This window comes from Amblyomma americanum, chromosome 4 (genome assembly GCF_052857255.1).
Source record: "Amblyomma americanum isolate KBUSLIRL-KWMA chromosome 4, ASM5285725v1, whole genome shotgun sequence".
Classification (NCBI taxonomy): domain Eukaryota; kingdom Metazoa; phylum Arthropoda; class Arachnida; order Ixodida; family Ixodidae; genus Amblyomma; species Amblyomma americanum.
The window spans coordinates 80,579,228-80,600,382 of NC_135500.1; the positions used below are offsets into that span (position 1 = coordinate 80,579,228).

Here is a 21,155-nt window from a genome sequence, read left to right on the forward strand (position 1 = left end):
TCCGGCTCCAAGCAGTCTTATCTCCACACTTAGTCACAAAAAATAAAACGGAGGTGTAACGAGGATGTAACGCATATGTTTGAGCGTGCCGTGAGAAGGCGCAGGACAGAAGGCTGCGTTGAACTCACATATATATAGTTGCAGCATTTTATTTCATCCCCGGGTTTCTGTTGACAACTTCGTCAAGATATTTTGGTTTATGCCCGTTTTTTTATTTTCGCCTAGTAGAAATAACTTTTTTCCTGTTTTGATAACACACTCATGATTACTCCGAGGCTCGTGCGAGAGGCAATGTGAGAGGGAGGGTTCACTCTGCAGAAAATCCGTGACGTGAAACCGCGCGTCTGTATCCTACGCCCATCTCGTCTTTTCTTTTGGCACCTAGGTTGCTCTTTACATGCGTTTGCTTTTGCGTGTGCATATATGCTTTTGTACCCTTTAGAATGTTTGCTTAAGGTGCTTCAACATTCAGCCTGTATTATGTTTTTATTGCTCCATATTTTCAGATTTCTCAGAGCTAGAGAAAATTTTGGCCACTATTATTTGCTGATGTCGTAGTGATCCGTACATTGTGTGTTAAATGGTGCATACATATGCGTCTCCTGTTTGTATTCATTTAAATGCAAAAAGCACATCTAATAAACTGTAATTACATTTGTATTGCGCTGCTATTTCCTGTTATATGGGCGGGATCTGGCGAACTTTTTAAATTAATATTTCCTTTCTGTGGAAAATTTTAGCACATTTCATGTTCTTGTGGCGGGAGCAGCGCAGCACGAAACAAAGAAGAGACAGGGGAGAATGAACGCTGACTGACAACCAGATTTTTAATCCACGTTCGATCGAATATTGCTACGCTACCAACTACTCTAGTGCGCCATACAGCGGCTAAACTGCATTTCCTGGCGAGCCTTGAGCCATCTCGGGGCTAGATGCTTCGTCTTCATCTCTCGTACTGCCTGCTGCCTTGCGCGTTCCAACGTGTTGCGCGTCTAATTAAAGCAAGTAAACCAGCCCTGCATACGCCAACCGTTTCTAAGTGACATATTTGGTGGAGGTGCTGGGTAACGGCCCATGTACGCTGACTTCGAGGACACCTTTGACGTCAGCTCTCAACGCGTGGCTACAACACCAGTCCACAAGGCGAGCCGCCGCCTGCGAGGCCTACAACACGAGTTCGGCCAACTGACAGCGCCGGTAAGGGCCATGACATCCACCGCGGCTAGCCAGACAAGACAGCACTCCGGGAATGCCCCGCCATTTGTCCTTCACGCACCTCGGTCACCGCCACCGTTCCTCGGGGACAGGTTCGAGGACGTCGAAGACTGCTTGGCCAGCTTTGACCGAGTGGCGGGTTTCAATGAGTGGGACGGCGAGCGCAAGCTGCGCAACGTCTACTTTGCGCTGCAGGACTCGGCCAAAACGTGGTTTGAGAACCACGAAGCTTCCTATACCACCTGGGAGGCTTTTCGTCGAGAGCTGCTAGCGACATTTTCCAGCAGCGAAAGAAAAGAGAAAGCTGAAATCGCCCTGCGCTCGAGATCACAGCAGCCGAACGAGGGCGTCACGATGTTCATCGAGGACATGACCCGACTGTTCAATCGGGCCGACCCTGCTATGCCCGAAGCCCAGAAGGTACGCCACTTAATGCGTGGCGTAAAAGAGCAGCTGTTTGCCGGACTGGTCGGTAACCCGCCACGAACAGTGTCCGACTTCACCAAGGAGGCAATGAGTATCGAGCGCTCTTTACAGGAACGGGGCGCCCACTTCGAACGTCAGGCTACTGTAGCAGCCGCTTCCCAGTCCCAGTAGCCTACGTCGCTGCCCGCCGAGGACGTTCCGGAGCTTGTAACAAGCCTTGTGCGCGAGGAACTGGCTAAACTTCGCTTTGAAGCTCCACAAATCAGCATCGCTGCCGTTACGGACGTGGTCCGCAAAGAAATCCGACGAGTTGTGCAGCCACCCCCCGCTCCACACCCAGCGCCCTCCGTTATGACGTACAGCGAGGCGCTACGAAGTCCCGGGCCAGCGATGCGTGCCTTTTCCCCCATCGCTCCTGTGCAATACCTGCAGGAGCCAATCGCAACAGCACCCTCCGTGCCTCAGGAGTTCAGGCCCCCCGTGAGCAAAGCGCACGTTTGGCGTACGCCAAACAATCGTCCGCTCTGCTACCACTGCGGAGAGCCTGGCCACATCCTCCGCCACTGCCCCTACCGGAGCATGGGTTTAAGGGGGTTTTTACCGGACGCACCTCGACCACGCTACGGTGAAAGACCACGGGATATCGAACAGTACTTGGCTGAGAACGTGCAATCTTCGACCTCGCAGCGACGCCAGTCCCGATCGCCATCCCCAAGGCGGTTCTCTTCGCCCGGCCGCCCGTCATCCTCTGGCCAGTTCAGAGGTACGTCCCCACGTCGGGAAAACTGAAGACGGCGTCCTCCGGGGGTAGGGCTGCCGCTGCTGGACCGAGTGAAGAGCCTCCATCCGACGATTCGCCGCGACGCTCCGACCGACGACGACCTGACCCGACGACCTCGACGACGCGCTGCGACCGACTGGCCTCAGCCGAAATTCCGGTATCCGCCGACAACCACGACGACACCGCACTCGTGGATACCGGCGCCGATTTTTCGGTAATGAGCTGACGGTTAGCTACGGTCTTGAGGAAGGTTCTGACCCCTTGGTCTGGGCCGCAGATCTGGACAGCTGGTGGCCATTTGGTAACTCCGATCGGTGTCTGCACTTCGCGAATCCAGATCCGCGTTGTTACTTTCCCTGGCTGCTTTGCTGTGTTACCCGAGTGCTCCAAAGACCTCATACTCGGTTTGGATTTCCTTCAAGAGTACGGTGCCGTTATCAACCTCCAGAAGCTAATCGTGTCGTTTTCCACCCAAGGTCCGGTCGACGACGATACCGAGCCACGCAGGGCTAAGTTATGCGTCTGTGACGACCGCGTTTTGATCCCATCAAGATCCAGCATGTTTGTTACTGTAGAGTGCGATAACAGCACCACAATTCGTGGCATTGCTGAAACCAACATGTCGCTGCTCCTTGGTCGGCAAGTCTGTGTTCCTCGAGGAATTGTTGAACTGGACAAGGACCGAACCGAACTCTTGGTGACCAGTTTTGGTTGTGAACCTCAGTGTTTGCCTGGCAGAACAGCTATTGCGTATTTCGAGCAACTCAGCGAATTCGCAGGACAGCACGCCTTGTCCAGAGCCCCGGCATCAGTGGAGGACCCGACCACTCCCATAAACACTGACGTGAACCCAAACCTCCCAACTAACCAGAAACGCTGCTTGGAAAGCGTTATCCAGTCTTTCTGCAACTGCTTTGCCTCGACCTCCAAGGTTAGCAGACACCGCTCACAAAGCACCGAATTATAGTTGACGCCAACCAACGGCCGTTATGTCAGCCGCCCTACCGCATCTCTTCGAAGGAGCGCGATGCCATTCGCCGCCAAGTTCAAGAAATGCTCAAGGACGACGTGATACAGCCGTCGACAAGCCCGTGGGCGTCGCCTGTTGTTCTAGTGGCAAAGAAAGATGGAACCTTACGGTTCTGCGTTGATTACAGACGTTTAAACAAAGTCACTAAAAAGGATGTTTATCCTCTCCCGCGTATTGATGACTCCCTGGACCGGCTGTGCCACGCCAAGTACTTCTCATCGCTAGATTTACGAAGCGGCTATTGGCAAATCGAGGTGGAAGAACGCGACCGGGAAAAGACCGCCTTTATTTCACGGGACGGTCTGTACAAATTCCGGGTGCTCCCTTTCGGCCTGTGCTCGGCTCCTGCAACCTTCCAGACGATGATGGACGCCGTTCTTGCCGATCTCAAATGGCAGTCCTGTCTCTTTTACTTGGATGACGTTGTCATTTTTTCTGACACGTTCGAAGAGCACCTGAGACGCCTGCGCGCTGTGTTCGAAGTAATTCGGTCGGCCGGTCTTTCCCTGAAGCCCGAAAAGTGTCACTTCGCTTTCGAAGAGTTGAAGTTTCTAGGCCACATCGTGAGCGCTAAAGGGGTTAGCCCAGACCCCGATAAGACTGCTGCCGTGGCTGCTTTTCCTGTGCCCACCGATAAGCGCAGTGTGCGCCGCTTTCCGGGTCTCTGCGCCTATTATCGGCGTTTTGTGCACAACTTCTTCCAGATCGCTGAGCCCCTCACGCGACTCACGAAAGATTCCGAACCATTCTTCTGGGGCCTGGAGCAACAGCAAGCCTTTGAAGACCTCCGCACTCGTCTCCAAAGTACGCCCATCCTTGTACACTTCGAGGAGTCAGCCGACACTGAACTATACACAGACGCCAGCAACATCGGCCTCGGTGCGATCCTTGTGCAGGGGCAGGATGGTCTCGAACGCGTAATCGCATACGCGAGCCGCACATTGTCACGAGATGAGGCGAACTATTTAACTACCGAAAAAGAATGCCTGGCCATTGTGTGGCCACTAACAAAATTTCGCCCGTACCTATACGGCCGCCCTTTCAGGGTCGTCAGCGACCACCACTCGCTGTGTTGGCTGGCGAACCTCAAAGATCCCTCAGGACGGCTTGCACGCTGGAGCCTTCGACTTCAGGAATGTCACCATCGTCTATAAGTCTGGTAGGAAGCACAGTGATGCCGACTGTTTGTCTCGTGCTCCTATCGAGAATAACCGAGCTGACCCCGACGACGATTCTGTTTTTCTTGGTGCCATCTCCACGTCCATCCTCATTCAACACCAAAGGGACGACAGCGGACTACGGCCCCTCATTGAGTATCTAGAAAGAAGCGCTCAGACTCCCCCGCGAGTCTTTTCGCGCGGGCTGTCGTCGTTCTGTTTACGTGACGGCGTCCTGTATAAGAAAAACTACAGTCCAACAAAAGCTGTCTATCTACTCGTCGTGCCTACGGCCCTTCGCGACGAAGTCCTGCAGGCGAGCCATGATGACCCATCTTCTGGTCACCTGGGTTTTTGTCGAACTTTGGCACGAATACGGCAAAAATACTACTGGTCAAGTGCTGCTGCAGTTGTGAAACGTTACGTAAGAACTTGCCGCGAGTGCCAGCGTCGCAATGCGCCGCCGACTAAGCCAGCCGGCCTACTCCGGCCTATTGATCCGCCTCAGGTTCCCTTCCACCAAGTTGGCATGGACATACTCGGCCCATTTCCGGAGTCCTCGTTGGGCAACCGCTACATTGTGGTCGCCACCGACTACCTCAGCCGATACTGTGAGACTAAAGCTCTTCTCCGTAGCACTGCTGACGAAATTGCGAACTTTTTCATTCAAAACCTTGTGCTTCGTCACGGTGCACCCACCGTCGTTTTAACTGACAGGGGAACAGCGTTCACCTCGGCCCTTACGCAGGAGGTTATGCGCCTAAGCGGCACCAGTCACCGCAAAACAACCGCTTACCACCCTCAAACGAACGGCCTCACCGAACGGCTCAACAAGACGATCGCCGACATGATTTCTATGTATGTCGACGCAGACCACCGGAACTGGGACGCCATACTCGCTTACGTCACTTTTGCTTATAATACTGCGGTCCAGGAAACGACACGCTTCACTCCATTTCGTTTATTACATGGTCGCGAAGCCACAACCATGCTGAATGCAGTGCTGCTTCCAGCTAGCGCTACCCCCTCTGTTATGGGTGCTGCCCAATTTGTTCGTTACGCTAAGGCCGCCCGCCAACTCGCTCGACAGCGCATCCGGCACCAGCAAGTTCACGACGCTCAGCGATACAACCTCCGCCACCGAAATGTGCGTTAGCTGCCCGGCGAACAAGTCTGGGTGCGGAGCCCAATCCGCATGAGGGGACGCTCTGAGAAGCTTCTACGCAGATACTTTGGCCCCTACGAGGTGTTCCGCCAGCTCAGTCAAGTTACCTACGAAGTTCTCCCCCAAGGAACAGTTCGCTCTTCTAGACGGCCGACCTCCGAAGTTGCCCACGTCGCTCGGATGAAGCCGTAACACGTCCGCTAGCCCCTCGCGCGTGTCTATACCACACGCCAGACAAGTGCGACTACCCTTGTGGTCCTGCCTGCAATTGCTACCACACCGAGTCGGTGTCTTCAAGAGAGGGGGAGCAATGCTACGCTACCAACTACTCTAGTGGCGCCATGCAGCGGCTAAACTGCATTTCCTGGCGAGCCTTGAGCCATCTCGGGGCTAGATGCTTCGTCTTCTTCATCTCTCGTGCTGCCTGCTGCCTTGCGCGTTCCAACGTCTTGCGCGTCTAATTAAAGCAAGTAAACCAGCCCTGCTTACGCCAACCGTTTCTCAGTGACAATATATACATCTCGCTCGTGCAATAAGGAAAGGACAGAAGCATGACAAACGCATAAGATATACATTTGGTAAAACATTAGGAAAACGCACGCAGATAATCAATTTCGCTTTCACGAAACGCTATCAAAAGTTTTTTGACGCATATACGTCGCTCTTTTGCACGATGTTGAAGGCTTCTTCAATCTCCCTGGTCCGTTGACTATACGACAAGATGACCATTGTGTTGAAGCTGCGGAGCGCACTCATGCTGTTTGCAATGTTTTTCTAATTCACTGCTGATGGCGCCCTTTACGGATATTTTGTGCTGTCGAAGCCGTTTATTCAAACAGTGCCCTGTTTGACCAATGTATGTGCGTCCCCATGACTGAGGTAACTCCTAAACCCCGCTTTTCACACATTTCACATGTTTTTTTTTGGGTGTTTTTTCTTGCATTGATTTTTCTTTGCTCGCTGTTGACTTTGGCGCACAGGTTTCTTAATTTGTTGGGTGCTGACATGAGCAGTTTTACACCAGCTCTTACGCCTACCTTTTTGAGACTGTGGGAAATACCATTAATGTAAGGAATGACCGCGTACGGCTTCCTTCTGATGTGGTTGTGAAATATTTTCTGCATCAATGTGCTTGCAGAATCTCTTCTGCGACACTGGATAGCAGTCTCATAGGGTAAACTGCTGCTTTCAGCCGACTGTTCTGGGCGCCAAAACTTCATCGAACTTCATGCCCTCCACTACGGCACCTCTCTCTTCCTTTCTTCTTTCACTCCCTCCTTTATCCCTTCCCTTACGGCGCGGTTCAGGTGTCCAATGATATATGAGACAGATAATGCGCCATTTCCTTTCCCACAAAAAACCAATTATTAACTTCATGATGGCAGGATCTCGTCAATGCGGCTCTCATTGCTGCTTTTGCTAATGACTAGAAGAACCAGGACTTGAAATAACAAGTGAACTCCCAGAAAGCAACGTTATGCGATTTCTTGACTTGACGCCAGCCTTTCTAGGCGCTCACATATGCTGGTGGTACGGACCACGAAGCTAGAATTGACTGCTCCCCTACACATCTGCGCACTCCAAGATCATCAAGCGTGGGTTGAAAAAAAGAGCAATGAGAGCCGCATTGACGAGATCCTGTCATCATGAGGTTCAAGGCAGTTTTGACACCCAGAACCGTCGGCTGAAAGCACCACGTTTCCCGACGAGACTGCTATCCAGTGTCGCAGAAGGGATCCTGCAAGCACCCAGAGGCAGACAATACGTCACAACCACATCAGAATAAAGGAAGCCTTACGCGGTCATTCTTTGCATTAATGGCATTTCCCACAGTCTCAAAAGGGTAAGAGCAAGAACTGGTGCAAAAGTGCTCATGTCAGCACCCAACAAGTTAAGCAGCCTGTGCGCCATAGTCAACGGCGAGCAAAGAAAAAAACATTGCAAGAAAAACACCTGAAAAAACATGTGACATGTGTGATAAGCGGGGTTTAAGAAATACTTAAAAGAACGTCTTGCTGGGCAAGTTGGTACATCTTTGGATTACAGGCGCGAAAACAGACAGACCACAAGGTAGATAAACGGGACGGAGCGCCTCCGTCCCGTTTATCTACCTTGTGGTCTGTTTTCGCGCCTGTAATCCAAAGATTTAAGAAATACCTTTGTCATGCGGATGCATATACATTGGTCAAACAGGGCGCTGTTTGAATAAACGGCTTCGAGAGCACAAAAGATCCCTAAAGGGTGCCATCAGCAGTGAACTACCCAAACATTGCAGAGAGCATGAATGCGCTCCGCAGTTTATCAACACAATGGTCGTCCCGTCGTATTTTGATCAACGGACCAGAGAGATTGAAGAAGCCTTCAACATCCGACCAAAGAGCGACATATGCGTCTGCATACCTTCAATAGCTCTTCGTGACAGAGGAATTGATTATCTGCGTGCCCACTTCTGCAAGAACGTTGCCCTCGCCCTACGACGCGCAAAAAACGGTAAGAGATCTTTCCATCTCTCATTGGTTGCATCCTAGGACCAAATCCCAGCCGCGGCGCAGAAATTTCTCTGACGTAATTCAGAAACAGCTGTGTGCTGTACGTTATGATTACACGGTAATAAGCCACAGGTGGTCGAAATTAATCTCTCGCTCCCCACTACATCGTCGCATGTAACCCATGTACAGGTTTGGGACGTTGAACCTGATAAACCGTACCACGACATCTTTTTCATTGAAAGGCTCGAACGATTAAAGCGCTGACATGGACAGCAGCTCTCTAAACGGCATGCAATGAGATTGGCGACTATCTGAAACATTTTCTCTTTACAGCTTTTAAAAAAATTTCATTCCGTGGGTCCTGCCTCAAGCTGCAAAGCAAAAATCGATTAATGGTGATCCCGCTCAGAGTGCCTTTTGGTGTGGAAGCGAAACGGCGATCTCAGTTATTACGCTTAGTTTAACATAATTTCCTGAAATCGATAGTTATCGTTAATTACCGGTTATATTCCCTGTTGTGCACTTCGGATCTGATCTGTGATCGTCATTTCAATGTGTTTACGACGTGTTGATTTTGCACTTCCCCTCGGTTCTTCGTATTCGTTTAGTTGTCCAGACACATCGTCATTAGTTTTCCTCAATGCCGAAGTGGAGCGCAATGTTAACAAAAATAATTAACTATTTGATTTCAATAACACACTGCTTCTAAATACGCAATCCTAATTATCTTCGAGATATTACCAAGTAGACAATATAACCCTTTGAGTAGCAATTGGCAAGGTCTTCTGTGGTGCCCTGTCCCCTGTATTCGCTAGTGCTCTACCCCATCGCTGGGTTTCCTGAGAAGCTGCGGTGGTTAAATTTCGCCCCTGCCACCTGACACATAGCCAGAAAAATTTCTCGGGAGGGGCCCGAGGCTGTTCTATAGGGCGAAGCCCATAAGAAAGGGGGGAGGGGGAGGTTGAGCGCGGTTTAGGGGGGAGGGGAACCCCCCCTCCTGGATACGTACCTACCTACAGCTCCCATCGTTTTCTGCCATCTTATTCTAAACCTCGCAGATCACGACGGCGGAATCGAAATCAGGAACACGGCCCATAAAGGACAAAACCGGGAGAGTCTTCTGTGTTTCATCGGCGGTGAATCCTGCATCAATCAAAGCGATCGGTGCCACCAGTGTTGGCGCAGACGCACCGTCCTTAAAGGGCCCCGGCAACACCGGGGCTTCCTGCGGACAACCCGGAGCCGACGTGGCTCAGGCCACCACATCCTTGCCGCTGACATCGGCTCCATCGTCTGCAGAGGATGAACATCCGCAAGATTCAGGCGAGCCGAGACCTTCGCCATCCAAGGAGGACGATCTTATACAATTTACTGCAGCTACGATAAAGTCTCCTACGCGACTGTAAGAAGCGCTGTCGGCGTCGGTGGCAGGCGGTCGTCCAACCGTGCTGAGTACGCGGTCGCGAAGCTCCAAGATCTTTGTGAGCAGAAGACCCACGTGTGAGCAGCTAGACCAGTCCATCTTCGAAAACATAGACATCGTGAGTGCTTCAGTGACTTTTCCAGCAACTTATTTGCAAAAGGAAGGCAACGAAATCTATTGCTTAAAGAGCTGAACTGAATCTGCTTGAAATGCGATAGTACTTTGACACGAGTTCGCATAGCAGCGCTGCGAGTTCATCGAAATCGTGATCCGCGGTCGAAGCAGTCTTCGCCACGTCAGATGCAAAAAACTAAGGATCCAAAGTTTACGAGGCCGTGAAAAACATTGAAAATAACCCTATCGATTAAATCTTCTACATGCAGCGTCCTTTACAAGAACATAAAATATTATATTTTTGTTATGGATCCGTAACTGTAGCAGACACGTATCGAAGAGCGGGAACCAAGGGGCTTGGCCTTCATCCCCCCCCCCCCCCCCCCCCAGAAAAAAAAAGACCCGCTCACCCCCAATTCTCTCGACAGGCACCAGTGATTTTCGACACTTATGACCCAGCAACCACCCCCTCCTCTATCCTATAAATATAAAAGTGTCCTTGGGCAACCAGCGAAAGAAATGTCTGGCTGCGAGTCTGCTGCAGCCTTGTTGGCCTAGGATGCGGACGCGTGTTTGAGCATTTACTTTGCTTACTTTTTTCTTTGAAATAAACCATTTCTCATTATAAATTAAATCTATGGTATTTATTTGTGCGTGAGGGAAGGGACGTAACGGAATGATGCAGTGAGAAATATGCGCCGCACTAGAGCGCCGCCGATTACTCATTTTGAATGCCTAATTACACGGACTGAGTAAAAAATTTTGAGGCGCCAAAGTTTTGGTTCACGGGGGGGGGGGGGGGGGGGGGTACGACAATTTTACGGGATGTAACCTTTGGAATATAAGGACCCGCCAACTACGAAGCAACCCCGTACGTTAGTGAATTGACTAAAATGTTTCACGGGAGACTGACGGGGACAATTATGTGGTGTTCTTAACACGGAACGAACGTTTCTTATAACGAGGGCACACTGCGTACTGGCACGCCACGTGATGCAAAAAGAAAGCACGTAATTTGTGTACCGAAAGGAGAGTACACCAGAAAGATTGCCGCGTATATATAGTTGGTGCCTCGTGAAATATTGGTGTTCTACGTGGCATATTTTAACGGAAGTAAATACTATCGTCGTTCACGTCTAAAAGTTCACGTCGAATAGTCGCGGCGCGATGACACGTTGTAGCCAGGAGTTCTTTGTCGGTTCCGCTACATTTAAGAAGTATGGTGAACTTTCATAGTGGCAGCGGTTATGCTTCACCTGAAGTATTCGATTCTCTGCTTGTCGACGTTTTTCTAGGCTTCGCTCAGCTCCAAAAGTAACCGGTACAGGAAAGTGCTATTGCTTTAAAGGCGACAGTGCTGTAAAGGACGGCGTTGTTGGAAGCGTCAAGCCTGGCCTCTCATCCCTGTCTTACTTACCATTATTTACTAGGGAATCTCTCCTTATTACCAAAGAGAGTTAAATTCCTTTCTTTTTCCAAATTATTCCTGATTATCATGGAGCCGACGGCGCCCACGGCAGAACAATATCTTCAAATAATCCTGTCCCTGCTGCAGCCACGTATCCCCCAAACTGCCGGAGTTATTTTGTCAAAAAAACTTTATGCAGAAAACGAGATCTTGGGTGTTGCTACACGACGCATGTTTTGGACACTCAATAACGTCTTGCAGACATCAACCGTCACGATAGAAAGAAACAGAGCGATCGAGTGGATGCCGCTGAAGCTCTATACGACGCTAAACTTAGCGGCAATCGCTGGGCGTTGCCTCGACTTCCTGTTAATGTTACCAATAAGCTACGTGCAAAAAACCATGAACGTTGCCTACGGAAACATTCATTCAACATCACAGCACACTTTTCGAACGCACAAGAGGCTTCTAATAGGGCTTCTTTAGCTTGGACAGCACTAGACCCAGTGATATGTGGTCAATACTCATGCATCGGCCTCTCGCTTCCCAAACGTACTTTCGAGCTTATCTTGAACAACAAACGCTTAAAGACGATTCCCGGTAGAGAGGCGGCAAGTGGATGGGATTGTTGACAGCGCAAATATATTGTCGCAAACATTGCGACAAGTGGACTTGTCAAGAAACGTTGACTAGCGGAATGAAACCCTTCCTCAACCCTTGTTCAAAGTGGCGTCTGATCACCAGTGGACTTAAAACGCCCCTCCGGAGGAGGCACGAGATATTCGCTAAATTTCGCTCGGTTTCTTCAACTTTGTACAGGAAAATGGAAGTTCCTAGAAGACGCATTTTCGTGTTGAAGTCGGGGTGTTCCTCATTTTCAAGAATATTGTGCTGGTGTGCAAGAAGCGGGTGACATTGGGTTTTGCCCGAAAACGAAGGGCCCTATATAACCCGATGTTTCACATTTTTCAGAGACCGAACGTTTTTCGGAGCACTAAAATTCTACCGATAGATGGAGGCTTGAAATTGTTCGCAAGGCACATTCACGAGGGTGCTACTGCAGGCTACCTCGTCTGTGTTTACACTTTTCCCCCTTTTTTTTCTCAAGGCACATTCGCTCTGCGGTGCAGAACTACATTTCATAACATAACGCCTCTAAATGCACAGCGCACATTTTAACGCGATAGCCTTCCACCGGTCACAATAAAATCACGTGTCGGCGTTGTCGGCGACGGCGTTGTGAGCGAAATATCACGGGCGCAGTTCTGGCAGGTCCCCAGAGAGCAACCAAGGAGGCTGGTGGGCCACCCAGGTCACGTGACCTTGCGGAGTCATCACAACCTACCCATGGGATAGTGAACAAGTTGCCGACCGTGGCAGGTGGCAGTTCAATGAATGATTGGGCATGAGCAACCTGGATCGAACACGACCACTGGTGGCAGCAACTGCTTTGAAGGGCACTGGCGCATCGCTTAATCGCTGCACCACTGCGGCACGGGGGGTATGAGGACTGCAAGGTATCCATGCAAGTAAATGAGAATTTACCCAGTACGCTATCGCGTCAATCAGTTAAGGCGAAGGTTAAGTGTCCCCTCCAATTTTAAAGCCATGATAGCTGCTTGTTTTTGCTTTCAGGAAGATGAAAGTAAGCCTGATCGACAGAAAGAAACGAAAACTTGAACCGAAATTTAGCCATGTTTTGCCTTAATAGAGTTCCAGAGAAATACTCCAGCCTAATGAAGTCACGAATGCTTCCAAATGTCGCAGAGCAAACTCGCACCGTTAAGATAAATTATCAATCATAGTGCGGTTATAAAAAAAAACCCGAGAAATCCGAAATAAACGACTTTTTGCTGTGTAAGCCAATTTGACCGCGACGTTGACCTTAAAAAATATCTGCTGACATTTGCCCCCCAAAGTCATAAAAAAAACCTTATGCAAGGCCCATATTACATGAGCCATTCAGTTAACACAAAACTCCACGTAACTATTTTGCCTGAATATTTGCAGGTGTCTAAAAACTACTAAGTGCTTTCACTTGTACTGAACGTGGTATATTTTATGCGTATATTGAGAAAGTCTGGTGACCAAGTTTAAAAGCACAGAAACGACATCTAGTTACTGTGATCAGGAAAAGTTTATTATTTGTCGTTTTCTTTCTATGTTGAGTTTGTCCGGCAGAAAAAGACACATTTAATCGCGAAGAATATTGTATTTTAAAATTTTACCGCCAACTGATTCAAAACGATGATACCCCAACCGAAGAGAACCGGTTACCTGCGTGTTGAAGTGATCGTCGCTTCAGCTTGGCCTCTGGAGTCCCCGCGAAACTGGTTTCGACCAAGGAAGGTAAAGGCGATATCGACGCATGCCTTTTACTTGGAGCATTCAGCCGCTTGTGGCGACACATGTGTTTTGTTTTCTGGTCTTTTCTTGCTTATGAAAGCCTGGTTTTCGGTTAAAGTGGCAGCTTTATGTTTAGAATATGGTAAGCACTCAATAGAGGCAAACTTCAATTGCTCCTCTTTGTTCTTTTTAGCGAACAGAGGCCAAAAGACAAGAAAACGTTCCGTGTGAGTGAATATGCGCTATTTTGTACCGCAGAGAAGTCCGAAGACCGAAATCGCAGTTCCAAGAAAGGTCGTGCCAAGGCCTTGGAGGAGCAATTGGAGGAGCAAGACAATTGGAGGGGCCATTTTTGTCGTAGGACCCCTCCTCACTGTCCTATTTTTTGCCCTCCTCGCCTTCTTCATGGAGCACGTGAAGTTTTGCGACACCGCCGACTGTATCCATCATGCCAGTCTGCTCGGAAGAATCGTCAACACGGTGATCGACCCCTGCGATGATTTCTCAGCTTTCGTTTGCTTCAGATTTCTGCAACCAACATCTGGCGAGCATGTCAAATCAATCATAGAGAGTCTGCGCTATGCGAGGTACGAAGAGTTTGGTAAGACCCTGCGCATGGGCACGACGAAGATGCTAGCAGGGATAAAGGCTATGGTCATGTACGAAATGTGCACGGGCCGCCGCCCTGTCTATGGGTCCCAGCTGCCCCTGCATCGCGCCTTCCTTAAGGGACAACGTTCAGTGTGGCGCTGTCACTCGCTTACCGGTGGCTGGTCCCCGTCTGGTTTGCAGTCACCGTATTGCACGACAGCTCCTCCAGATGGCGTCGCGTCGTTCTACGACCCAGTACTTACGTGCCAATCCTCCTTAACTACCACCTTCGCGTCGCTTCAGACTACCTGCTCTACTATCAGTCGTACTATGCCGCTTACACTGCGGACAGCGGTGTGAACAAGACTGCCGTCGACGAGATGCGTGTCTTGGAGCAAACTGTGCTTTCCGAACTTAACAGCGTAGCGAAGTCGCTCAGCCAAACACCCTCCGTGTTTTCCTTCCGCGAAGTCGACAGGCATGTCCCGAACGCCTCTACTGCCTACTGGCTACCACAATTCGACGAAGACCTTCACCTGTAACCCAGGTTGTCCCCAGACGACGAGGTCATTCTTGGTGATGTTGTGCTGCTTCAGGCTTTCAACAGCCTCTTTTTCATGTACGGCAACCAGGATTTGAAGGCACTGTTGGCGTGGAAGCTGGTGAAGTTCTACTCTCCACTCTCGGAGATAGCGCTCATGACCGCACGCTTTTGGAGCTAGCAAAAGGCGGAGATTTTCCGCCCGGCGTACTGTCCACACCTCGAGGAGGTGTCGTTCAAGGTGCTGGTCCTGTCCCCCGCCACTGTCTCACGTATCACTGTGAAAGACCGCCGCTTAATCACCACAGCATTAATCAGCCTGGTTTCCACAGCTTTGAGCAAGATGAACGCTTCCCGCTGGATGGACAACGAGAGCGACGGGCGCGTCGCCCAGAAATTGGCCCTTGTACAGATGCAGATGTGGCCGCCGGAGTCACTCCTGAACGATGTTGTGCTTGAGGGGACCTACTCGGACATATGAGAAAATGCATCCCTTTCTGAGTACGGGGCGACTTCTCGCAGTGCCACATCGCTAGTGAACTAAACGCAGGACTACCGCGACGCTTTGGACCTACCCGAGAGCAACTTCCCCTTGTACTTTGTCTACGACTACTCACTGAACAATACCAAATCGCACTCGGAGTGGCTACTTCGCCTGCATACTACCATGATGGAACGGCTACTATGTTCTACTGTGGCCTCGGTTTTCTCATTGCGCTGCAGCTTGTGAGATCAATAGACGAGGAGGGGCTGAAATGGGCGTCCAACAAAAGCATCGTCCACTCCATCTAGTCCGAGTCCATCTCTTTACCGTATTGCACCACACAGAGATGCTCCGAGAGCAATGGCACCAAAAGTACATTTCCGGAGATACCTGCCCTTCGGACCACCTTTTCCGCATTCAAATCATCCCATCTTCGCGATGGTATGGAGCATCTACCGCTGGGCTCTGATCTTCCAGAAAACAAGGTATTCTTCCTAACGCTTTGCTTGATGACATGCGCTAGAAAGGACTCAACGGAACCTCTTGCAGTGGATTGTAAGAAGATAGTGCATAAATCTGAGGCTTTCGCTGACGTGTATAGTTGTCGAAAAGGAACCAAAATGAACCCGGTGGAGAAATGTTCCTTCTTTGACGTTTAATATGTGCCGAGGATGAACGTTGCAAAGTCATGTAGCGCCTGTCCTGTGCGGACAAGTGATTGTAACAATGTCACTGATCTTGAACCTGCATAGTTGTTTCTCGCATCAATACGCGCAGATTTCAAGAGAACCATCACCTGAGAATTTTCTTTTGATTATCCTACTTGGGTCATCAAGTATTTCATTTGGCTTGCTAGCTTAAGTGTTAGAATTTTTCCATTCTTGTGTTGGATGCCGATCCGGAAGCTTCTCTGCTACGACTCCTCGAAACTATATAACGTTACTTGATTTGTCACATTTTGCATTTATGACGGCTTGTTTCATTCTTTCATGATGCGCCATGGTCTTTACGAACTATAATAATGTGAAGCATTACCGTAGACGTTAAACGTGTTCTCAACAAGCTGTTACTAATTATATTCGTCCGTGATCTTAGGCAAACTATTTTCTTTGTCAGTCTAACCCGTACTAGTATTCAGTTCCCGCAAGGGAACAAAAATGACGTATCCTTAGAAACGACAATGGGATGGGCAAACAGTTGTGTCTCCAAATTGATCCTCTGCATTCATAATCATTTGCAGTATTTTGGTTTGTACAGTTTCCTGGAGTGTGTTGGAGGGTACCATAGATTACTCCATGAGCTGAATCTACAAATAAAGTATCTGTCTTCTTTTCTCTGCTATCGCCGTAGTCGATCACGCCTTGTGTTAAACTTCAACACTCTTGCGGTTTGCATAGCACGTCGCCGTGCTCAGCAACTTCCAGCTGCGGCGCGAAGAGATCGAATAACCTGGATCAGAGCTTAACCTGAGTCTAGTACCGTCTCCAGACGTGCCGACGATACAGCAAAGCAAAACCACTAGCCAAGAACACTGAACACATGCTTTTGCGCGTATACTTCGTTTAGCTATGCTGAAAACCCTGCCACTTATAAAGAGATTGCTCTAATCTATTCGCCCATTCTGCTCAAGAACACCTGACCAGCATGCTACAAGCTAATGTCCTTCAGCCTAATAAGGATTAAAATGCACTTAGCAACAAGCAAGATGCCACGTAGCCGGTAGTTCTATGCTGGTCCGGGCAAACTGAGTGCTTAACCAAATTCGAGCGTAAGCAGCATGATTGTAAACAAAATTTAGTCGGGCCACTGCTCTATTTAGCCCTCCCCTTCCCAAAATTGTGCCTTGGTAAAACGGGACCCAAACTGATGTCTATCCTAACCACATGTCTAGCTTTTGTCGAGTACAGTTGAGCGTATTATTTACGCGTCGTAAAGCTCAATATTAAGTCATATCTCGTTGGATACCTTATGTCAAGTACAACTGCACTTACATGGCTTAATTCTTGACGTCAATTAGTTGAACCCGCCGCGGTGGCTCAGTAGTTATGGCGCTCTGCTAATGATCCGCAGTACCATCTGTCGAACCCGACCGCGGCTGCCGCGTTCCGATGGAGGCGAAACGTAAAGGCGCCCTTGTGCTATGTGATGTCAGTGCATGCTAGATATCCCCAGGTGGTCGAAATTATTCTGGAGATCTCCACTACTCACCTCATTCTTCGTTTCTTCTCAGTCGCTCCTTTATCCCCTCCCTCACTGCGCAGTTGAGGTGTTCGCCAGGATGTGGTACAGATACTGCGCCATGCCCTTTCCCTCAAAACCAATTTTAATAATAATAATATTAATTGGTTTTTTGTGAAAGGAAATGGCGCACTATTATCGTTGGACACCTGAACCGCGCCGTAAGGGGAGTTATAAAGGAGGGAGTGAAAGAAGAAAGGAAGAAAAAGCTGCTGTAGTGGGAGGCTCCGGAATAATTTCGACCACCTGGGGATCTTTACCGTGCACTGATATCGCACAACACACGGGTGCCTTAGCGTTTTGCCTCCATAAGAACGCAGCCGCCGCGGTCGGGTTGAAATCTCAATTTTGCAGAGCCGTATATCACCTTGGGTCGGCCAGCTGGCTGGCAGCTGTCTGGATCGCACACATGTGCAGGTTTTTCACACTTAGAGGGTAACTGGGAGCGCGTGGCCGCCGTGTATTACGAAGCACTGCCGCCGACAGCCTTCAGGAATCTTGAGGAAAGGAGCATGCGCAATAAGCATGGGTGGCTGGACTTTCTCTGCATGCGTAAACTGTCGCCCATTCTCTCCAGAACTTGGCAGTAACGGTTCTCGAAACGTTGCGGCCATGCGCTCCCAGTTCCGTTCTAAGTGAGAAACAGTCTATACGTTACTAGCACATATTGCCGCCAGCGCTGAAGAATTAGTCACCGCAGAGCTGACCGCTGCGGTGTCTAATTCTTCGGGCTTCGTCCTTGATCCACCGACAACGCTCTTTACCTACGTCAATAGCCTACGTGACCTCAGGTGGAAGGCGCTGGGTACGCCTTTCATGTACCGGACGCCCCCTACAATCCTGGAATCGAGCCCAGGACGCACACCAGCGGTAGACACACGAGTTCACCAGGCCAGTCACTGGATGAAAGGCCTGGCTCCCGAATTCGAACTTCCCCTTGAGAGCAAGGAAACAAGAAGCGTCGGCGTTGACAATGAATCCGCCAACATCAAAGACGCCGGTTGGCTTCATCACCCGCGAGAACCACCTCGTTTTCACGGCTTTCCATGTGAAGATGCCTTGGACTGGCTGGAGAAGTTCGACCGATTGTCTGTTTTCAATGCGTGGGACACTGACACTAAGCTGAGCCATGTGTACTTCGCGCTCGAAGACTCTGCGAGGATATGGTTTGAGAATCCTGAATCCAGCCTCCAATCAGAAAGTGCGTTTCTTGATGAGGGGTGTCGAGGAACAGCTGGTCGCTTACCTAGTGCGAATTCCTCCGGCGAGCGTAGCAGATTTTGTCTGTGAGGCGGCCACAGTAGATAAGTCCCTTGAGATGCGAACTCGGCAGTACCAGTGAACCACTGTATCAATATGATCGCCGCCAGTGCTGTGGGAACTGCGATACCAGCCGCAGAATCGCTGCGCGAGATGGTCCGGGCCATATTTAGAGAAGGGGTAGCGTAGTTCCTGCCGACCACTGCACAGCCACAGGTCGGCGCGTTTTCTGACGTCGTACGTGAAGAGGTGCAGCAGGTACTCAATATCTCGCCACTCGTCCACTCGTCACAGCCATTCCTCCTCCCGAGACCTTAAGTTATTGCCCCGTCGCAAGCCGTTACATGCCTCCACGAACACCGGGCTATGAGCCACCGCCACCAGGCGTTGCTGTTTCACTTTCCATGCCTAACGTCGTGCATCCCACGGGTCTTAGACGGACTGACGTCTGGCGAACCGCAGATCGCCAGCCGTTGTGCTACCATTCCGGCGAAGCTCGGCACATCTGTCTCCGCTGCCCGTACAAGGGGCCCGACATCGTCTCTTCGATGTGCTCACGTCAGTTTTTACCCGGGTCCTCGCTTTCACACTGCTGGAACCGTGGGCGCCAGCAGATTTTCCAGCTTCAGTGGAACCAGCCCCGCCAACTTCTGTCCCGGCTCCAAGTCCCTTGGAAAGCCACGCCATACCTACATCCGTACCTCTCCCGATCATTAAGGCAATTTCCCCGGTGTTGGCTTCCGGACAACAAATCATCTGGCAACTAGGAGTGATTGGCGATCCCAGCCAAAAACAGAAAACCGAATAGCTCAGATTGAGATAGCTGGTGATGTCACATATGATGCACACGCTATCGCTAACGCTTTCAACACTCATTTTCAGTCTGTGTTCGCACGCTCTTCCCGGCAAGTGACGTTTTGGTTGAATCTAATTCTGCGATGACCGCTATTTTTAAAACTGAACCTGGTATGCTGAACCTCCTTTTAAACGTTGACACGAAAAAAGCGTCTGGTCCCGACAACATTTCCAATGCATTACTAAAACGATATGCCGCGCAGTTAGCTCTATTCTTACACAGGATTTTTACGGCGCCGCTTCAAGCAGCGGCACCTCGTTCAGATTTCTCGTCGGAATGGTAATCTTGATACACAAAGGTGACAACAGGTCGCACATAGACACATATCGGCCAATCTCCCTGACTAGCTGTTGTTGCTAATTATTGGAGCGCATTATTAACAAATCCATCTTTAGTTATTTAGAAAACAATAACCTAGTCTACCCCAAACACCATGGCTTTATGAAAGTCCTTTCTACGGTAACGCAGCTTTATGGAAATAGTCCATGCCATTGCGAAGACAATTAGTTCCGGAGATAAAACAGACGCTATATTTGTAGATTTCTCTAAAGCTTTCGGTCGCGTCCCTCACTCTGAACTGATTAAAAACTTACACCTATTGGCATTGACTCTAACGCTGTTGCGTGGATATCAGCTTATCTTTCACTCCGATCAAAATATGTATCTGTAAACAATGCTGAGTCTGACACCCTTCAAGTTTTTTCTGGTGAACCACAGGGGTCCGTGTTGGGCCCATTGCTATTCCTTGCTTATAATCACGACATCCCATCTTGTGTTGAGCATAGCGTTGCAGTGCGACCTTTCGCAGATGATTGTGTTGTCTACAGTACTGTTCGGTCCCTGGACGATCAAATCAGACTAAACCTGTCACTGAACAACTTTGCAAATTGGTGCGAAAATTGGAGGATTAGGTTCAATGTAAGCAAAACTACATGCATCAGCTTCACTCATAAGAGGCTACCGGGCTGTAAGACGTTCCGACACCGTAAAATATTTGGGGGTGACGTTCTCGTGTGCGCTAAAATGGGACGCTCATATTGATAAGACATGTGTTAAGGTATACAGGCAGCTGAACTTCTTGCGTCGGAATTTTGCTACAGCACCATTTCATGTAAAATTAACCGCATCTGAAACCATCGTACAGCCGAAACTTGAACATGGCAGTATCTTATGGTCCCCACACCAGGCTTATCTAATCGAAAAAGTAGACAGACTACAGCACATGGCACTACGTTTTTATTTACTCTAGATATTCGCCGCCCGACAGTGTCACTGCTTTGCGCAAACAAGTTAATATACTGATCCTTACGTCAAGACGTCATGCCGCCGCCATGAACTTTATTTTTCTCCTTTATCATGGTCACATAAACATAGTTAGTGCAAAGTTATCATGCCAACCTTCCAACATTCGTACCGAACAAATCATCTTAATTGCATGAGGCCTTCCTTTGGATTGTGTGACACATTTAAATATTCACTTCTTTATTGTGTCATTGTTTTCATGGAACCATCTGCCAGGAGAGATTGTCAGTGTTGACTCCGTTGGTTTGTTTGAAAGTAAAATTAGCTACCTTTTTCATGGGTAGGTCTACATGCCGTTTATTTGTGTTCCTGGCATCTGTGCATTCGAA

The 21,155-nt window shown here is 49.5% G+C and overlaps 1 protein-coding gene across 1 annotated transcript in view; it reads left to right on the forward strand.

Moving 5' to 3' along the window:
* Nucleotides 1-16,618, forward strand: part of LOC144129608 (membrane metallo-endopeptidase-like 1) — a 39,392-nt gene extending 22,774 nt beyond the window's left edge. The window contains exon 3 of the mRNA XM_077663730.1: nt 16,568-16,618. Within this exon, the coding sequence (XP_077519856.1) occupies nt 16,568-16,618 (51 nt within the window). The remainder of the gene's footprint in view (nt 1-16,567) is intronic.
* The last annotated feature ends 4,537 nt before the right edge of the window (nt 16,619-21,155 follow it).